Genomic DNA, 18,820 nt, shown 5'->3' on the forward strand with positions numbered 1-18,820 from the left:
CATTAATATTGAGGTAACCCCTTACGTGTTTTTTAAAATAAAAACCTGTGGTTAATAATATTATGATAGTTATACCTGTGGAAGAAACAAACTCCCCTCTCAGGTTGGAAGCAACAAAATCAGAGACAGCTTTATTCAGGACATGCAGTTCAAAGGGAAAAACACAGTTGACAGAGAGCATCTCTGCCTCAGCTTCTCCAAAGTACAAGCAAAATCACACAAGCATTTATACCTCTTTGTGACATGCATTTATTAAAAATATCTGCATTTCATTTAGGCTATTTGCTATCTAGTCCAGTATTTTCTCACCTTCTCTTCTCAAACATTGTTATCTCAAGGCTAGGTCACACTAACGATTCTGCAGTTTTCCACTCACTTCTGACATGAGCCCTGCTTCTACAAGTCTCATGATATTAGGCTAAGACTTGACAGAACAGATGCTCTGTCTCTGACACTTAAATGCTGCACTTAAACCTGCTCTTTCTTTCCCTGCTTCCACATACCTCAACTATAATATTTATATAGTGTGGTACCACTTATATTTAAAAAAGTATACAATTGACTTTTGTTGCAACAAAATTAAAACAAAAAAGTAGTCACATGACACACAAATACACCATACACCAAAGAACAACATACATTACATACAGGACAAATGTAAAACTAAAGATGAATGGTGGCAGAATTGTATCGGTAACTATACAAGAAAGGCAGTAAGAGATTTATTATTAAAGTAAAGCATTTTAGAAAACAGACAGCTAAGAACGAGTTAAACATCTAAATAAGCAAGTTATCTTTTTATTTAAAATTTTTAATAAGAATTGATACAAATTCTTATTAAGTTATTTGTCCAAATTGTATTAATTTAGTAACTTAAGGCATTTTCCATTACTTTATATAAACTTTATTTTAAAACTTTGCTAGATGGAAATAAGGAAAGCCCATGTTTCAAATATTAGTCAGTGGTTAGAATTAGAATCAGAGTCTGCATTTCTGTTGCTTTGCAACCATATCTTCTAGAAAGTTAGAAGTATTTCCAGCTATTGCATTCCTGAAGGGTTAAAATGATTAAGTTACTGGACTTATTTAAAATTAAGTTTTTATCTGTGTGTGTTTGGTTTGTTTTCAGTTCCTTCATCTTTTTAGTGTTGGAGGTTTCTGTAATAATTATAAGTTTTAACTTTTAAAACAAAGAAAGGGCAGAAATGAAGAGGGTTTGGGAAGTTGGGGAGGGGAGGGGATGAGTGTGAAGAAAAGCAATGTAGAAGGGAGGGAGTCCCGAGCCAAGAGAGAATAATTAACTCTATCAAGTTATCTTAAAATACAGGCAGCAGCAGTGAGCAAACTGAGAGAGAATATAAAGGAAAACTTAACTGGTATGTAAAAATATTTGAGAAAGAAGGAAAAAAGGAGTGGGGCTCCGCGGGTTAAAGCTTTGGGTTGGGAACTCATGCCCACGGTTTTTATCCTGGCTCTGAGACATGGGCAGTGGACATAATAGGCCAGGCTAAGCTTTCCTTTATGCAGCTGCCGCTGACCCGCTGCGGGACACCTGGGTAGTGGTGGCCCCACCTCTTCCCCTCCCTGCTCTACCCCTTCCCCAAAGCCCTCACCACCTGCTGCTGCTGCCTACCTGGTAAGTCTCTGTCTCCGAAGGTCCCAGCTGCTCGCAGCATCCCTCCTCACTCCCCTTCCCCGCACGGGTGAGGGAGTGAGGAGGGACATGGCGAGTCAGTGGTGGGCAAAAGAGTGAGGAGGCCAGCGGTGGGTGGCAGCGCTTTGGAGTTTCAAGTGTAGCCAAGCCCTCAGTCTTGGTTTAGGTTTTACGGGAACCTGGCTCTCATCATATGGGGATGGTTGCATTGTGGTGGCCCCTCCCCATAGACTGCTTGGTGGCTTTTGGACTGGGTCATTCCCAATACCCCCATTCCAATCATCACATGTTCCACCTTTTCATTTTGCTTGGAACACCTTGTTCTATTTCTGTCCCCATTCTTTAGTATCCAGAGTTGCCCACCAAGATTTATAATGGGGGACTACACTTCTCTTTTTTGCAGATTTTCTACAGCTGTTTCCAGTTTCTGTTCTTTCCAGTAATTTTGTTGCCCCTGTTGTTTCTTCTAACTTTTTCTGTCTTTCTGTTACTTGCCTGGCCAATTTTGTGGCCTTCTGTCTTAACATTTAACAGCCTTGGCCAGAGTTTGCAATATTCTACATTTCTTACTTTTAGTATTATTTTTCTGCCCTAGCCTTACAGATCCCATTCCACATTTCTGTGGGGATATCTAGGGAGGGGATTAGAAAATTCCCTACCTCAGAGTTTTCTGTCATTTTAGGTCATGACCTTTTGGGGTCACTAGTGTTGTTAAGAATGTTGCTAAAGAATGTTGTTACTATTGGAGGGCTTCTCAGAGCTTTTGTGTTTAGGGCTGAGCCAGTGTTGTCCGCACTAGCAGATAGTGTAGCCTGTCAATTCAGAACTTCTCACTATTACTCATAAAGAAAGCTCACAGATTCAGTTCAATGGTGAAGGCGCTTGGCCAGGTTTATTGTCAGTGAAGTATAGTCCTAGAGCTCCCATAGAACTACAGGTACGCTAACACATATGCCTCTGATAGAGGACTAGGTCAGTGAGCATCTCTGCTGCCCCCTCAGCTGCACAGAGGTGCCTCTCCTATGAGTTCTCTTTTATACATTGATACAAACAAGTTATATATTGCAATCCTGACATGGTTAGTTACCACCCCTACACCTTTTACCTGTTGGTTCAAACAAAACATCCCCCTCCATTATCTTAACTGGGGTTGGTGTGCTCCTGTACCATCACCCAGGAATGTGTTTACATGAATACCCAGTCCACCTAGTACTTTTTAGGAGTGTCTGTGTTTTAGGAATGCTAGCCATACCTTTGCCAAGTTCATGTACCTGTAAGCAGGGTCTGAATGAGCTCGCCCCTGATATCTAGTGATGAGCTGTGAAAAAGGACTTCAGGAGCTGATCTCATTTGCTTAGGCACACCCACCCTGCCCAGCATGATGGGAGTGCTTTCCCAAATGATCACTTTTGGCTGGTGTTGAATCCCCAGTCTCCTTGTTATAGGGGCAGGAGTAATAAAGCATTGTTATCCTTGTTGTGTTAATCAAGGACAGTAGAACTGTACTTGGCTCACCCTGACTGAGGCACTCACTAGGCAGGGGATGTGGGTTGTACCATCACCTGCTGGTGTGGGTCCTGGACACCATTTGGCTCTTCTTATGGTGTAATAACAGAGCTGATTGCTGTTCAGCTGAGAGTCTTGTTACATACCACAGAGCTAAAATCACTGATACTCAGGTTTAAGCATTAAATCTGTTTTGGGATGCAAGAGACTGCCCTTTGTAGACCAGCAGTGAGCAGGGGCAGCTCTAGGTATTTTGCTGCCCCAAGCTCGAATCCGCAGGATCAGCGGACCCTCCGCAGGCATGCCGCTGACGGCAGCCTGCCTGCTGCCCTCGTGGTGACCAGCAGAGTGCTCCCCGTGGCTTGCCGCCCCAGGCATGCGCTTGGCATGCTGGTGTCGCCCCTGGCAGTGAGGCTCCTCCATGAACAGCTGAAATCACTGAGTGCCATGTTAAGTGGTGGGACCAGAAGACATCCCAGTGGATTGGCAATCAGCTGGTGGGGTGGCTGGTAAAGAGGTGTGGTGATTGGGCAAAGGACTGGAGCAGCCAGCAAGATGGCTGGCAGAAAGGAGCTAAGCGATGATTGGCCAGCAGGGTAGCTGCGGAGAGAAGCAGCGAGCAAGTGCCTGGACAGAGGAGTGAGTAAGGTGCCTTCTTACTCCACCCAAGGTGGGAGAAGAACTCTGCAGATACACCTCTGAACTTTGGGCCTGCATTGACCCAGGACAACTGTGAGCGGAGTGCGGAGAAGAGACAGGCATGTTAAATGGACTTTTGTTTGCTGGACTTAAGAACATGAGGCAAAAGGACACTGCCCAACATACTCTGGGGTGGGGCTTTTGCTTATGGTTTTAATTCACAAATAGAATTTATGAATTCTATTTGTGGCATTTTCCCAAATGAATGTCAGATTACTTCCTTCCTTTTATTAATTTTTTTTCCCTACATCCAGACTCATCTACCAAAAATGATGCTGTCCTGCAACTTTGAAGAGAAATTATTTTGCAAGGATAACTGGACAAAAGACCTGATATATCACAAGAGGTATGTGCTTATTGGTTCTATAGAGAAGAAGGAAATGTTCAAAAGTGACATCTCTTTAAAAGTGACAATCATACTACCAAGAAGTCTCAGAAAAGGAACTTGGCTATTATTAATAAAAATCATCTGGAAGCAGAGAGTTTGAGATGCTGTCTATTAGCCAGGCATGCATAGTCAAGCTGAGGACCTGCTTCAATCTTGTAAAACATGTCAAACCTTCAGAAACAAAAGTCAAGAGGATTCAGTGCTATTATATAAGGTCTCAAATAGAACTTGGCAGAAATTTGGCATGGACCTGTTTGCGTTTCAAGGCACAGATTATTTTTATTCTGGTTGATTATTATTCCAAATACTTAGAAGCCTGCTTGCTTTAGGACACCACAAGCACGTCTCTCATAAGGCAAAGTCTATTTGCAAGGTATGGCATACCTGAGAAACTCAGTGACAATGGACCACAATTCTGCTCCAGTTACTTTTCAATTGTTTTGCAAAAGTTTGACTTTATTCACCAAACCTTGTCTGTTGATCCCATAGTCAAATGGAATGGCCAAGAAAACAGTTCAAACTTTAAAAAAGAATTCTTAAAATAAAAAATAAAAAAAAAAATCTAGCTTGAAAAACACAGATCCTCTCTTAGGCTGGAGCAAAGGGTCATGCACCTTGCAGGAAGGTGCTGTAACCACCAGGATAAAGAGTCACATATAGTGAAACACACAAAAGGAAAAAAGAATCCAAGTGAGGTAAAGAGCATTAGAACTGGAACTGATTGTTTATGCAAAACAAACCTAATCCAAACGTATCAATGCCCTTTCTTCAGACAGTGAATAGTGCTTAAGGTCTCTTATACAGTTAAGCAGTCCTTCTTGGGCCTGGTCTACACTATGAGTTTATATCAAATTTAGCAGCATTAAATCGCATTAACCCTGCACCCATCCACAAAATGAAGCCCTTTATATCGATATAAAGGGCTCTTAATACTGATATCTGTACTCCTCCCCGACGAGGGGAGTAGCGCTGAAATCAGTATTGCTATTTCAGATTAGGGTTAGTGTGGCCGCAATTCGACGGTATTGGCCTCCGGGCAGTATCCCACAGTGCACCATTGTGACTGCTCTGGACAGCAATCTGAACTCGGATGCACTGGCCAGGTAGACAGGAAAAGCCCCACGAACTTTTGAATTTCATTTCCTGTTTGCCCAGCGTGGAGCGCCCATCAGCACGGGTGACCATGCAGTCCTAGAATCAAAAAAAAAGCTCCAGCATGGACCGTACGGGAGATACTGAAGCTGATCTCTGTATGGGGAGATGAATCTGTTCTATCAGAACTCCATTCCAAAAGACGAAATGCCAAATCATTTGAAAAAAATCTCCAAGGCTATGATAGAGAGAGGCCACAACAGGGACTCAACACAGTGCTGCGTGAAACTTAAGGAGCTGAGACAAGCATAACGGAAAGCCAAAGAATCAAATGGATGCTCACGGAGGGGTGGGAGACTGAGGACTCGAGCTATCCCACAGTTCCTGCACTCTCCGAAAACCATTTGCATTCTTGGCTGAGCTCCCAAAGCCTGAAGAGTCAAAAACATTGTCGCGGGTGGTTCACGGTATATGTCGTCATCCCCCCATCCCCCATGAAAGAAAAGGGAAAAAAAATTGTCTCTCGCCTTTTTTCAATGTCACCGTATGTCTACTGGATGCTGCTGGCAGACGCGGTGCTGCAGTGCTACACAGCAGCATCCCATTGCCTTCCCTTTCTGATGGCAGACGGTACAATATGACTGGTATCCGTCATCAGCATCATCCCGTGAGTGCTCCTGGCTGGCCTCGGTGAGGTCGGCCAGGGTCGTCTGGGCAAAAATGGCAATGGGAAGACTGGGGAAAGAAAGTAGCACAAAAGGAAGGGGAAGAAAGAGCAGGATCTCACAAGTATCAGGTTGGGGACCTCACTGGTGCAGTGATGATCTTCAAGGATCCTCACTGGAGTATCAAAGACTGATAAACAACAGCAACACTCCTGTCACCACTGCAGTGGTGGTAAAAAGCTTTACATTTGTCCTGCCCCAAAGTTTCTTTTTAAGGGCCTCAAAAGGGACTGATGAGGACATTATTTTGTCCACCATTTAGGCCTAATTTCCAACAAACCAAATTTGGTTCACTGATTTCTGGTTCCACATTTTTCTTATTTAGCAGACACAGAATCATGGGAGGTGCAATGTCTTGTATTGCCTGACCTATAGATTATATATTAATTGTATTGATTACTTAAGAATTCCCAGTTAACACACTGAGGTCTGGTAGGTTCTAGTCCTGAGATCAAACCCAGTATTATTAACATTATTTAGTTGCAACTCACCACTTAGGAAAAGCCTTTGGAATTTGCAATAGTTTTATTAATAGAGTTAGCAAAGTTACAAACACTCCAGGCAATCAAGGTAGATAGGGATAATATAGAATGTACATAGTCACATCATCCCTTTCAGAACAACCCCAAAGATCAGTCATTATTTTTCTCATCATCATCCAATCAATCATCGTAATCATTTTCCTTGTCACCATCATCAGTGGTCATCATCCTGGCATCTTCCAAGAGCTCTCTCAAAGCACAAAGACCAGGATACAATTTTTAATAATGCCAAATGCATAATCAGTAGGGATTTTAGCCCATTCTCCTCATCTGTATTTCTTCACCTTACGTATGTAGAAGTGGCCTGTTACCTAAAGCTCATTAGCATACAAATCCATTAGTTACCATGACATTCTTATGGTCAGACATCTGCTTATGTTCCTAACTTAAAATATCCCAGATTTGTATAAACTAGTATTCATGACTTCTGTCAGCAGTTTGGGCATTACATCAATCTGTCGTGTGCTATATTATGATTTAGAATTACTCCTGATTAACTACTTATGCTAAGGCTTTTGGGGCATCTTTATAGCCCTGAGAATAAAGGCCAGTTTATTGACTCTGGCCACTAGGACTTACGGCCCTTATGGACTGAGAATGAGGGCAACTCTATAGACTCTGACCACTAGGTGTCATGATCCCAAGGTCAACAGCAGTCCTGAGGACTTATTCTCGGGATGGGGTGCGCTCATCACGCACTGGACGAGTACCTCCACCCCATCATAGGCTCCATGCATTATTGCCTTAACTTATACCTATGCCTTACCTACAGAATACATACATCTATCTGCCCCTGCACTCAAGGGAGATTGTAGACATGCAGGAAAGGATCCTGAACATCATGCAGATGCAAACAGCTCTGTTGGAAAACACTGTGGAGCTATGTCCACATCCAGCACCTCAGCCAAGCCGTCCTGCAGAGAACACAAGATACTGGGAGTCCCCCTTTTCCTCCCCCAAATTCTATCCACTAAGAAAAGGAGAACAGTTTCCACCTACACATTTTTGTGAGCTCATCAGCACAGCCATCTGTGTGCTCAGGAATTTGGGCATGTTTCTCCACAGGTCTATTGGTCTGATGTTTCCACTGCATTATGTCAGCTCAATAGAGGTTTTGTCATGTACAATTCAGCTTAAAAAAATTGCTGAGGTACATTTCCCCTTCCCCTGCATGTTAATTATTAATAAAATCTTTACACAAACACATTCATTTCCTCTTACAGAACTTTCATTTTCTGCAGCTACAGTTTGACATTTTTGAAGCACACCACATCCCTAACTCAGGTCCAGGGCACCTGGTAGAGGTCCCCTCTCTGCTGTTCAAAACAGGGAAATTCTCTCCCCCTCTGTTTCCCAGCCATCAATGAGGGTCTCCCCCTGGCTTTCACAGATGTTCAGCAAAACCCAGCAAGCACCTATGACAAGAGGCAGATATTGCTCAGTGGCCTCCACCTTTGTTAGGTTCCTCCTCCTTCTTCCCTTCAGTCTGCCCATTTCACTGCAGCTACTCAGAGTGTGGTTGAACAGCTCCTTTAACCTGTCCAAGTGCCCAGGGCAATGATTCATAAACCACGGATTCAGTCGGTTCCCCAGAATGAAAGGAGTGTGAGGCAAAAAAGGGTTGGTTGCCAGATAATATTCAAAGTAAAATTACTAAAAGAATGAAACAATTATCAAAACTGATAATTAAGAGAAACAACAAACAGATGGAGTTGTTAAATCAATCAATCCTCAGCTGACTGGTTCAGGAAAAGCAAATGAAAACATGGAATTACTGATTATGGTTATTAATGAATTCAGGAAGCAACCACATAAAAATTTATTCAGGCTTCTTTTTCCTGTGAATAAGGGATGTCCCAAAATAAACAATTCAACTTGATATTAAAACTTTTAAACTAAAAATAAATTTGGATGAAACTAAATAAGTTGATAAGGCAATACAATTGAAAGGAGTGTCAACTTCATAAAAGCTAGCAAAGCCATTATTACATCTTTTATTTTTTATTAAAGGTAATACCATACATCTAAGGGTGACAGTGTACTGTTCAAATACAGAAAAAGAACTACCACAAAGTGCCCTGCTTTTGTTATTTAAAACGGACAAACGTAAAATAGGAACTAATGAAGTTCCCACCCCAAGACTGGACTGAAGCTAGTCTGGAGTGTAAAGTAGGAACACGAGACAACTCTGTAGTTAGAAACACACACAACATAGCTAAAATTGTTTTAAAAGTAAGAGTATTCTAAAGGTTAAAAGCCACACAAGTATAGATTGAAGTATGAATCTGAAATCAGTCACTCATACACCTAGTGTAATATTCCAAGGAAGACTGATCTAAGGATATTTCTCTCTCAGGCAAGTAGTTCTCACTCACACATGCAAAAGCAGCACAGCTGGAGGGCATGAGTGTAAAGGATTTGTCTACTCTGGCACTTGGTCGGCAAAACTTTCATTGTTCAGGGGTGTTAAAAAAACATGACAAAAGTTTTACTAACAAAAAGCGCCAGTGTGAACAGCACTTTGTCAGCAGGAGCACTCTCCTGGCTGCCTACAAACAGCAGCTCTCCTGCCAACAAACAGCAGCTACACTGCATGCCTTTCAGCAGCACAGCTGTAGCAGCACAGCCATGTTGCTAAAAGCCTCATAGTGTAGCCACAGCCTAAGATATAGGCCTGAGCAGAACAGTGATTGACAAAGTTGCTAGTCCCCATTAGCACTTAAAGTTAGGAATTGAGTTGAAGCAAGACAACAAGAGAAAATTAAACCATCAAGCGATGGATTTCCACAAAGCTGGGATAACACAATGAGCACAGCTGAGATTTAGTTATGTCCTTGCCAAACCAAAGATTGAAAGGGTAGCTCTTTTAGGCAGTAAGGCAGATAATAAGACAATTTAAGTGAGCTCAGCACTACACAGACAAGGTGTGAAGAGCAGCAAATAGTCCTGTGGCACCTTGTAGACTAACAGACATATTGGAGCATGAGTTTTCATGGGTGAATACTCACTTCGTATTCACCCACAAAAGCTCATGTTCAAATATGTCTGTTAGTCTACAAAGTGCCACAGGACTCTTTGCTGCTTTTACAGATCCAGACTAACATGGCTACCCCTCTGATACTTCTGGTGTGAACAGTAACTGGCAGTTACAGGTGCAAGCAGGCAGTTTAAATCAGCACCACATCAGTTTCAGTTAAAAAGTTGTCACATTCAAATGCTAGAACTTAGTCTGGTGATGTTCTTAGGAGAATTTTCCTGTTTTGTGCGGACTTAGACTGCTTCTGAATACACTTACTAGACTAGGCCCCACCGCATCTACCTTCCCTGGTTTGTCACTCACAAACAGAGATAGGTTCCTATGCCCCTGGGAGGGGTGAGGTTTAGCACACACCCCTCTGGTCATCATCTCCCATTGGCTAGCTTAGGCAGCACCTGACTTAGCATTCTGGCTTGCTGGCTTTTGTGAATCTCATTCTAAAGCACCTATATCTCCCCATTCATTGTAGAGAGGGAGCCGGTGCTCCTAACTCAGGCTTCGTTGATCCCAATGTTGTTCCTGTAATTTTCTAGGTGCTAAAAAATTTAGTCTCTGCAATACTGAGTGTCACAGCGCCTAAATCCCTCAGTGAATACCAGCCTAAAAACTATCAAGAACTAATGTGAAGTCACAGCATATAAGATATGTAGAATCATCCCTATACAAAACCAAATTTCAATAGAGAATGTCAATGGAAGTATCTGGAAAATGATAATAAAATCCCATCACAATTTGGAAGTCTCATCTCAGACTCTTGTTCTACACAGCTTTCTCTAGGAAGGCCATTTCATTTTCTGCTTTATAAACTACACCATCTCCTCATTACATGGCCACTCCTACCAGGTCTGGTCTGACCCTCTGAGATTTGTGGGAGTTGGCAAAGGTGTTATTCACTTAGCCCTTCCCCAGCCAGGACAATTCTTGGTTTTGTGACCTCTGGATTCTCTTATGTGTTATGAAGTCTGAGCTGTGCCGCAAGCCTTTCCCACAGTCAGGGCATTTATAAGATTCCCTGATGTCACTGAAAGTGTGAGATATGACTGAAGCCTTTCCCACAGTCAATACACTTATAGGGTCTTTCTCCACTGTTCATTCTCTTATGTTTAGTAAGGACTGAGCTTACAGTGAAGTTTTTCCCATATTCTGGGCATTAAAATGGTTTCTCCCTTGTGTGGATTCTCTGGTGAGTAACAAGGACTGACCTCTGACAGAAGCTTTAACGTCAGTCAGGGCAGTTATAGGGTTTCTCTCCAGTGTGGATTCTGAAGCTTTTCCCACACTCAGCACATTTGAAGGGTTTCTCTCCCATGTGGATTCTCTTATGTTCAATAAGGACTGAGTTTTGATGGAAGCTTTTCCCGCAATCAGGGCAGTTATAGGGTCGCTCTCCTGTGTGAGTTCTCTGATGTGATAGAAGCTGTGAATTCTGACTGAAGCTTTTCCCATAGTCAATACACTCATAGAGTCTTTCTCCACTGTGGATTCTCCTATGTTTAGTAAGGGTTGAATTCACAGAGAAGCTTTTCCCACATTCTGGGCATTGAAAGGGTTTCTCCCCTGTGTGGACTCTCTGGTGAGTAACAAGGACTGACCTCTGACGGAAGCTTTTCCCGCAGTCAGAGCAGTTATAGGGTTTCTCTCCTGTGTGGATTCTCTGATGTGCTAGGAGGCGTGAGATCCGACTGAAGCTTTTCCCACACTCATTGCACTTGTAGGGTTTCTCTCCCGTGTGAATACTCTGATGTTGAGTAAGAGTTGAGTTGTGACTGAAGCTTTTCCCACAGTCAGGGCAGTTATAGGGTTTCTCTCCTGTGTGAATTCTCTGATGTGTTAGGAAGTGTGAGATGTGACTGAAGCTTTTCCCACACTCTTTGCATTTGTATGGTTTCTCTCCTGTGTGGATTCTCTGATGCTGAATAAGGGTTGAGCTTTCACTGAAGCTTTTCCCACAGTCAGGGCACTTATAGGGTTTCTCTCCTGTGTGGGTTCTCTGATGTGATAGGAGGTGAGAGTACCGACTGAAGCTTTTCCCGCACTCATTGCATTTGTAGGGTTTATCTCCCGTGTGGATTCTCTGATGTTCAGTGAGGACTGATCTATGACGGAAGCTTTTCCCGCAATCGGGGCAGTTATAGGGTCTCTCTCCTGTGTGGGTTCTCTGATGAGATAGAAGCTGTGAATTCTCACTGAAGCTTTTTCCACACATGAGGCATTCATAGGGTCGCTCTCCCGTGTGGATTCTCTGATGTTTATGAAGGTGGAACCTCTGACGGAAGTTTTTCCCACACTCTAGACACTCATAGGGTCTCTCTCCTGTGTGGAGCGTATGGTGTTTACTAAGAGTTGAACTCTGTCTGAAGCTTTTCCCACAGTCGACACACTTGTAGGGTCTCTCTCCTGTGTGGATTCTCTGATGTCTAATAAGGGCTGATCGGTATTGGAAGCTTTTCCTACAGTCACCACACGTGTAGGGTCTCTCTCCAGTGGGGATTCTCTGTTGAACAGTTTCTTTGATTTTCCTAATTCCTCTGGATCTACCCTGTCTCTCCTCTGAGTGGTTTCCTTGCTCTGTCTCTTGCTCGCTCTGACCCTCATGGTCTTCTCCCTCCTCAGGACTCTGGGAAACATCCCCTTTAGCTCTTCCTGATACTGTCCCCTGTGGTTCCACTGGCTCAGGACCTTCCTGGCCAAGATTCTCCTCCTCAGTCTCACTCACCGTCCCCTCACCTGCTGGGACAGAGAGAGAACCCAGACAGGAGTCAGTCCCTGTGCCAGGTGAGATGGGAACCTCAGAAAGGGGAACAGAAAGGAGGGGAATAAACCAAAGTAACTGTTGAGGAGATAAAAAAAATCAGGGGCTTAATCCTACCTACAGTCCCTCCAAACCTTTCCCAAGAAGAGACAGGAGGGGACCCATCCTTCCTCCACATCCTCTGAATATAGATGAAGGCAGGGGCTAAAGGGTCAGACACACTTGATAAAAATTCATGATTGATCTTTGCCAGGAGGATAGAATATTTGGTTTCTGAATCAGTTTTGCACAATCCTCACCTGTGTGGGTGTTTCTCGAGATCTCTCTTTCTTTGTATCCATGGAGATCAGGGAGCCACGTCTCCTCTCCTTGATCCAGCCACGAGATGATGTCAGGTTTGAAAATCAGAAATCCTGCTTGTGGGGCAAAGAAACTTGTTCATTAAGGTCAATTCTGTTACTCCTTCCAGATCTAGGATTTGAGCAGGAAAGCGCAGAGAGGCTCCCTGCTCTCCCCTCCCATCCCCTCCAGGGTCTGGACTATAAACCATACAAGATCTGATCTGGAACAAGGATTCACCACCTCTGTCTAGGAAACTGCCCTAACTTATTCCCCTGGGGAGCTAAGCAGAGTTGCTACCCTCTCTAGCTATCTGAGATACAACCACTCTCCCATCACTGACAACTACACCCCCTTTTCTGCCACACCTATCTCTCTCCAACACAAGACAGAACATAAAGATGTTGGTGCACCAACTCGCCAACCTCATGAGGAGGGCTAATATTCTGGGGTGTATTAACAGGAGTGTTGTATGTAAGACACAAAACATAATTGTCCTGCTCTACTCAGCACTGAGGAGGGCTCAGTTTGAGAACTGTGTCCAATTCTGAGCACCACACACTAGGAAAGATGTGGACAAACTGGAGAGTCCAGAAAAGAGCAATAAAAATGATAAAAGATTTAGAAAATTAATAAGGAAAGGTTAAAAAACATGTATGTTTAGTCTTGAGAAAAAGAGGATGGTGATGAATTGAATTAAGACAAGAAGTAATAGATTTAACTTGCAGCAAGGGAGATTTAGGTCAGATAGTAGGAAAAAAACTTTCTACCTAGAAGGGTAGTTTAGGTCTGGAATAGGCTTCCAAGGGAATTTGTACAATCCCCATTGCTGGAGGGAAATGGTTGGATAAACACGTCAGGGATAATCTAGGTTTACTTGGTCCTGCTTCACTTCTTGAGGCCCCTTTCAGCCCTACATTTCTATGATTCTATATTAGTTACACTTAGAGCTCTTTCATCTGGAGACCACTGCCCCATGGAGCACCTTGAATAATGGGGCAGTGGTCCCTGACTAGTCCAATCCCCTGTGCTGAGGCAGGACCAAATAAACCTACATAATCTCTAACAGGTGTTTGTCCTCCCTGTTCTTAAAAATGTTCAGTGACAGGGATTCTAGAACCTGCCTCGATAACTGTTCTAGTGCTTAAATATCCTTACAGTTAGAGAGTTTTTCCTAATAGCCAACCTAAATCTCATTTGCTGCACATTAAGCCAATTACTTCTTCTGCTATCTTCAGTGCACATAGAGAACAACTGATCACCATCCTTTTTACAACACCCTGTAACATGTTCAAAGACTGTTATAAGGTCTCCCTTCAGTCCTTTTTTCTCACAACTAAACATCCCCTGTTATTGTAACCTTTTCTCATAGCTAACATTTTCTAAATCTTTTATCACTGTTGTCACTCTCCTCTGCACTGTGTCCTATTTGTCCACACCTTTCTTAAAGTGTGGTGTTTAAACCTGGATATGCCACCTGAGGCCATAGCAGTGCCAAGTAGACAAAAGACAACTACCTCCTGTGTCTTACACACAGCATCTCTGTTTATACATGCCAGAATTATATTACAAGTAGGCAGGAGCAGTGTGTGGAGCCACATGCTCCCCCTGCCCCTGCCTCCCCCATGCTAGCTGCTTCTGGGAGCAGCATGGGGCCAGGGCAGGCAGGGAACCTACCATTGACTGGGAGCCGCCTGAGGTAAGTGCCACCCGGCAGGAGCCCGCACCACAACTCCCAGCCCTGAGCCCCCTCCCAGAGCCAGCAGCTCATATCCCTTCCTCCACCCAAACCCCCTCCGGCACCCCAACCCCCTGCCCTAGCCCTAACACCTCCCCAAGTCATCACCTCATACCCCCTCCTGCACCCAACACTCTGCCCCAGCCTGGGACCCCCTCCTGCACCCAAACTCCCTCCCAGAGCTTTCACCTCAACCCCTCTGCCATCCCAACCCCCTGCACCAGCCCTAATGCCCCCTCCTGGAGCCAGCACCCCATACACCCTCCCATACCACAACACTGCCTCAGCCTGGAGCCCCCTCCTACATCCAAACTCCCTTCCAGAGCTCGCATCCTGTACCCCAATACTCTGCCCCAGCCTGGAACTCCCTCCTGTACCCAAACTCCCTCCCAGGGCTTAAATCCCTCCTGCACTCCAACCCTCTGCCTCAGGCTCAGGCCAGAGGCCCCTCCCACCCTCCAAACCCCTCAGCCTCAGCCCAGAGCCCACACCCCCTCCTGAACCCCAACCGCCCCATGGTGAAAGTGAGTGAGGACGGGGAAGAGTGAGCGATGGAGGGAGTGCAGGATGGAGGGAGTGTGGCAGGGCTTTGGAGAAGGGGCAGGGCCTTGGGGAAGGCACGGGGTAGATCCTGGGTCGCACTTAAATTCAAAAAGTGATCTTATGCATAAAAAGGCTGGAGATCACTGATCTAAACTATATTCTCTAGGTTGCATATGGTAGTGGGATTATGTCAAATCTTTACTAAAATCAAGCTAAATCATGTCTAGTGCTACTTCCTTATGCACTAGGAGAGTAACCTTGTCAAAGAAATACATTAGTTTGTTGTAGCTTCACGTGTACTTGACAGATCTATGCTAGCTATTCCTTATAACTCTGCTATCCTCTAGGTACTTACAAATTGATTGTTCAAAATATTGTTTCAATACCTATCCAGGTATCAAAGTTCAGCTGACTTGTCAATAATTCTCTGGATCCTCTTTGTTCCCCTTTTAAAAATAGGAAGTCAGTTTCACTTTCTCCAGTCCACTGGGACCTAACCTGTTCTCCACGAGTTCTCAAAAATAATAGCTAATGTTTTCTGAGATTGCCTCAGCTAGTTCTTTAAGTATTCTAGGGTAAATATGGTCAGGCCCTGCCAACTTGAATACCTCTAACTTTACTAAACTTTCTTCACCTTAGTCTTTCCCTATTCTAACTTGTGTTGCTTCCTCCTTCTTGTTAACACTAGTAGTGTTAAGCATCTGATCATAATTATCTTTAGGGAAAAAGGAAGTAAAATAGGCATTAAAGAGCTCAGCCTTCTTGATGGTATTCATTGTTAGCTATCCTTCCCTGCTAAGTAGTGGGCCTACACTTTCCTTCAGCTTTTTCTTGTTCCTAATATAGTTATAGAACTTCTTCTTATTTCCTTTTATGTCCATTGCTATGTGCAACTAATTTTGTGCCCCAGCCACTCTCATTTTGTCCTCAACATGCTTCTCCTGTTCTTTAATAATCATCCTTAGTAATTTATCCATATTCCACTTTTTGTTGGATTGCTTTTTGATTTTCATGTCAGTAAAAAAGCTCCAGATTCAGCCAAATTGGCCTCTTGCTATTCTTCCTGTTTTTCTTGTTGTGCCTTAAATGTTCTCTCTCAGATACTGCCAGCTCTTAACTCCTTCTTCCCCTTAAATATTCTTCCTCTGGGACCATACCTATACTTCTGAGTTTGCTAAAGTCTGTTTTTCTGAAGTCCATGATGCAGGCATGCAGGATCATATGCATCCCAGATTTGCTGCTTGGCTTGTACGGAGCATGCTCACATGGACTGAGGGAGGCAGCAGGGGCTAGGGGTGATGGATGCGGGGCCAAGGGAGGCAGCAGGGGCGATGGGGGGGATGGATGCGGGACCGAGGGAGGCAGTGGGGGCCAGGGACAATGGAGAAGGGTGTTGAGAGACACTGCTGGATCTGGGGGTTGGTGCCCGAAGCCCTGGGACCAGAGCTGTGGCCAGAGTTGGAGCCTGGGGGCTGCACAGCTGGATCCAGGTCAGCACCTGCTACTATATGGCCAGAACCATGGTTCTGCACCCAAAGCACTGTGGCTGGAGCCTGGGACCGGAGCCAGGAGCTACACTACCAGAGCTGGGTGTAGGAACCCAGCACCATATGGCCAGAGCCAGGAGTCAGCACCCGAAGCCATGCTGCTGGAGGCTCCAGCTGCCACTGGAGCCTGCTGCCCAACCACCCCAGTGCTAAATCCCGTGCTCCACCACCTCCCCTTGCTCCTCCAGTGTTGTGCCCCACATGTCTGCAGAGATGGTGCAGAGTGTCACATCCAGAAACAACAGGGAAGGAGGGGTAAGTGCCACTGTTTCAACCCCCCACATCACCACCCAGGAAACTGTCATGGCCGCATGAAAAGTGGCTGGTGGCCACATTTGAGTAACGCTGGACTAGAGAACCTCACCCAGAGATTCCTAATTAAGCCCATATCTTGTTGTTAAGCTAGACTCTATTTCTTAGAAAGAGACATCCATGGCTCGATTAAAGACTCCAAGTGATGGAGAGTACACCACAACTCTAGGTAATTTCTCCAGTAGTTCACCCACCTCAACATTTGCACCTTGTGACTGGCCTGAATTTGTCCAGCTCCAGGTTTCAGCCGCTGGATTTCATTCTGACTTTCTCTGCTAGATTAAGGAGCCCTCTGCTGTCAGACATTTTCTCCCCATGTAGGTATCTTTGGGCTCTGTTCAATACACCTCTTAACCTTCTCCTGGATAAACTAAATAGACTGAGCTCCTTTAGTCGCTCACTCTAAGGTAGATTTTTCAGACCTCCAATCATTCTTGTGGCACTTTTGTAAGCCCCTTTCCAATTTGTCAACATACTTCTTGCAGTGTGAACACCAGAACTGGACACACTATCCACTAATAGTTTCCTAATGCCTCAAACAGAAGTAAAGCCAGGTTGGCTGGCTCATCAGGGATAAAGGCTAAAGGCCAGGCTTCTTCCACTCAGCTGGTAACCATCCACTTTGCAGTGAAAGTGAAGGCTATGTCACTCGAGTGCTAATAGTCCTTCAAATCCTTCCCACAATGTCCCCTTGTGCTCATAAGGACAGCGTCCTCCCCTGATTCAATGAAAAAGAATCATAGGGCGTCCAGCTCTCTATAGTGCTAAGAACCATGGGATGAGCCCCCAGAAGTTATAGGGACATACACAAGTTGAGTGCAGCACCAGTGAGGACACTATAACTTGCGGAGGGCTTGCAGGTGACGGCTCACAGCCTGGCGAGGCTAAGCCCAGTGTTTAGACCCAGGTGTCAATGGCCACGTCTATACGACGCGCCGTATCGGCGCGTTACAATCGATTGCTCGGGGATCGATATATCGCGTCTCATCTAGACGCGATATATCGATCCCTGAGCGCGCTTACATCGATTCCGGAACTCCACCAAAACCAACGGAGTTCCGGAATCGACATGGCGAGCCGCGCACATCGATCCCGCGCGGTGAAGACAGGTGAGTACATCGATTTTAGATAATCGATTTCAGCTACGCTATTCTCGTAGCTGAAATTGCGTATCTAAAATCGATTTTCGCGCTTCGTGTAGACCTGGCCAATCACCCAGGTTAAATCTGCACTGAAGACATATCCTGAGTTTCTCTCAGGCAATGTCCATTCCCACATACAGCCAGTCACCTCCTGGACTGGACACAGGCATCAGAAACACCATCCTCAGCCCTGTCAGGCTGCTCCCTACTTCAGGCACAAACCAGAACTGTCCCTTTAGGAAGAATTGCTGAGCTTCACTTCACTTCACTTCACTTCCCCCATGAACCACAGACTCAGAGAGGCAGAGGAGATGTTCTGTTCCCATCTGGGCTCAAACGCAGACACAATGTCCTGCTAATCTATGAAGCAGCAGTTACCATCACGCTCCATCCCCAGAAATTCATGAAAACTCTATCCAAGCAAGAGGCCAAGGAGCACAAAGATGTATTAGCTATAGCAGGGTGGAGAAAGCTGGTGATAGGTTACACATGAGCAAAAAGAGACTTCAGAATAAGGAATTTTTGTAACCCTTACACCAGTGCTGCTGCTGCAGGTGGCTGAGATTATTAGGGACAGAAGCACAGTGAAACTCAGATTGATAACACAATGGACCATGATTTCAAGGTACTTATGTGGCCCCTCATACCATAGTAACTGAGCACTTCACAGTATTTAAAGTCATTATCCTCAGACCTCTGTGACATAGGGATTGGCCGTAATAAATATTGTACAAATAGGCAACTGTAGCAAACAGTCCAAGTGACATACACAAGCCACTGTGGCAGTCAGAGTAAGAAATTAAA

General features: G+C 44.6%; 2 protein-coding genes across 2 annotated transcripts in view; both read right to left on the reverse strand.

Annotated features, from left to right (window-relative positions):
- Positions 1-18,820, reverse strand: part of LOC116837181 (uncharacterized) — a 91,092-nt gene that overhangs the window by 69,116 nt on the left and 3,156 nt on the right. Inside the window, exon 2 of the mRNA XM_075071975.1 lies at positions 12,695-12,811. Coding sequence (XP_074928076.1) covers positions 12,695-12,811 — 117 coding nt within the window. The remainder of the gene's footprint in view (positions 1-12,694; positions 12,812-18,820) is intronic.
- LOC116824329 (uncharacterized) overlaps positions 105-18,820 on the reverse strand; it is a 159,130-nt gene continuing 140,414 nt past the window's right edge. The window contains 1 exon segment of the mRNA XM_075071954.1: positions 105-12,137. Within this exon segment, the coding sequence (XP_074928055.1) occupies positions 10,662-12,137 (1,476 nt within the window). The 3' untranslated portion in view covers positions 105-10,661.

This window comes from Chelonoidis abingdonii, chromosome 13 (assembly GCF_003597395.2).
Source record: "Chelonoidis abingdonii isolate Lonesome George chromosome 13, CheloAbing_2.0, whole genome shotgun sequence".
Classification (NCBI taxonomy): Eukaryota; Metazoa; Chordata; order Testudines; family Testudinidae; genus Chelonoidis; species Chelonoidis abingdonii.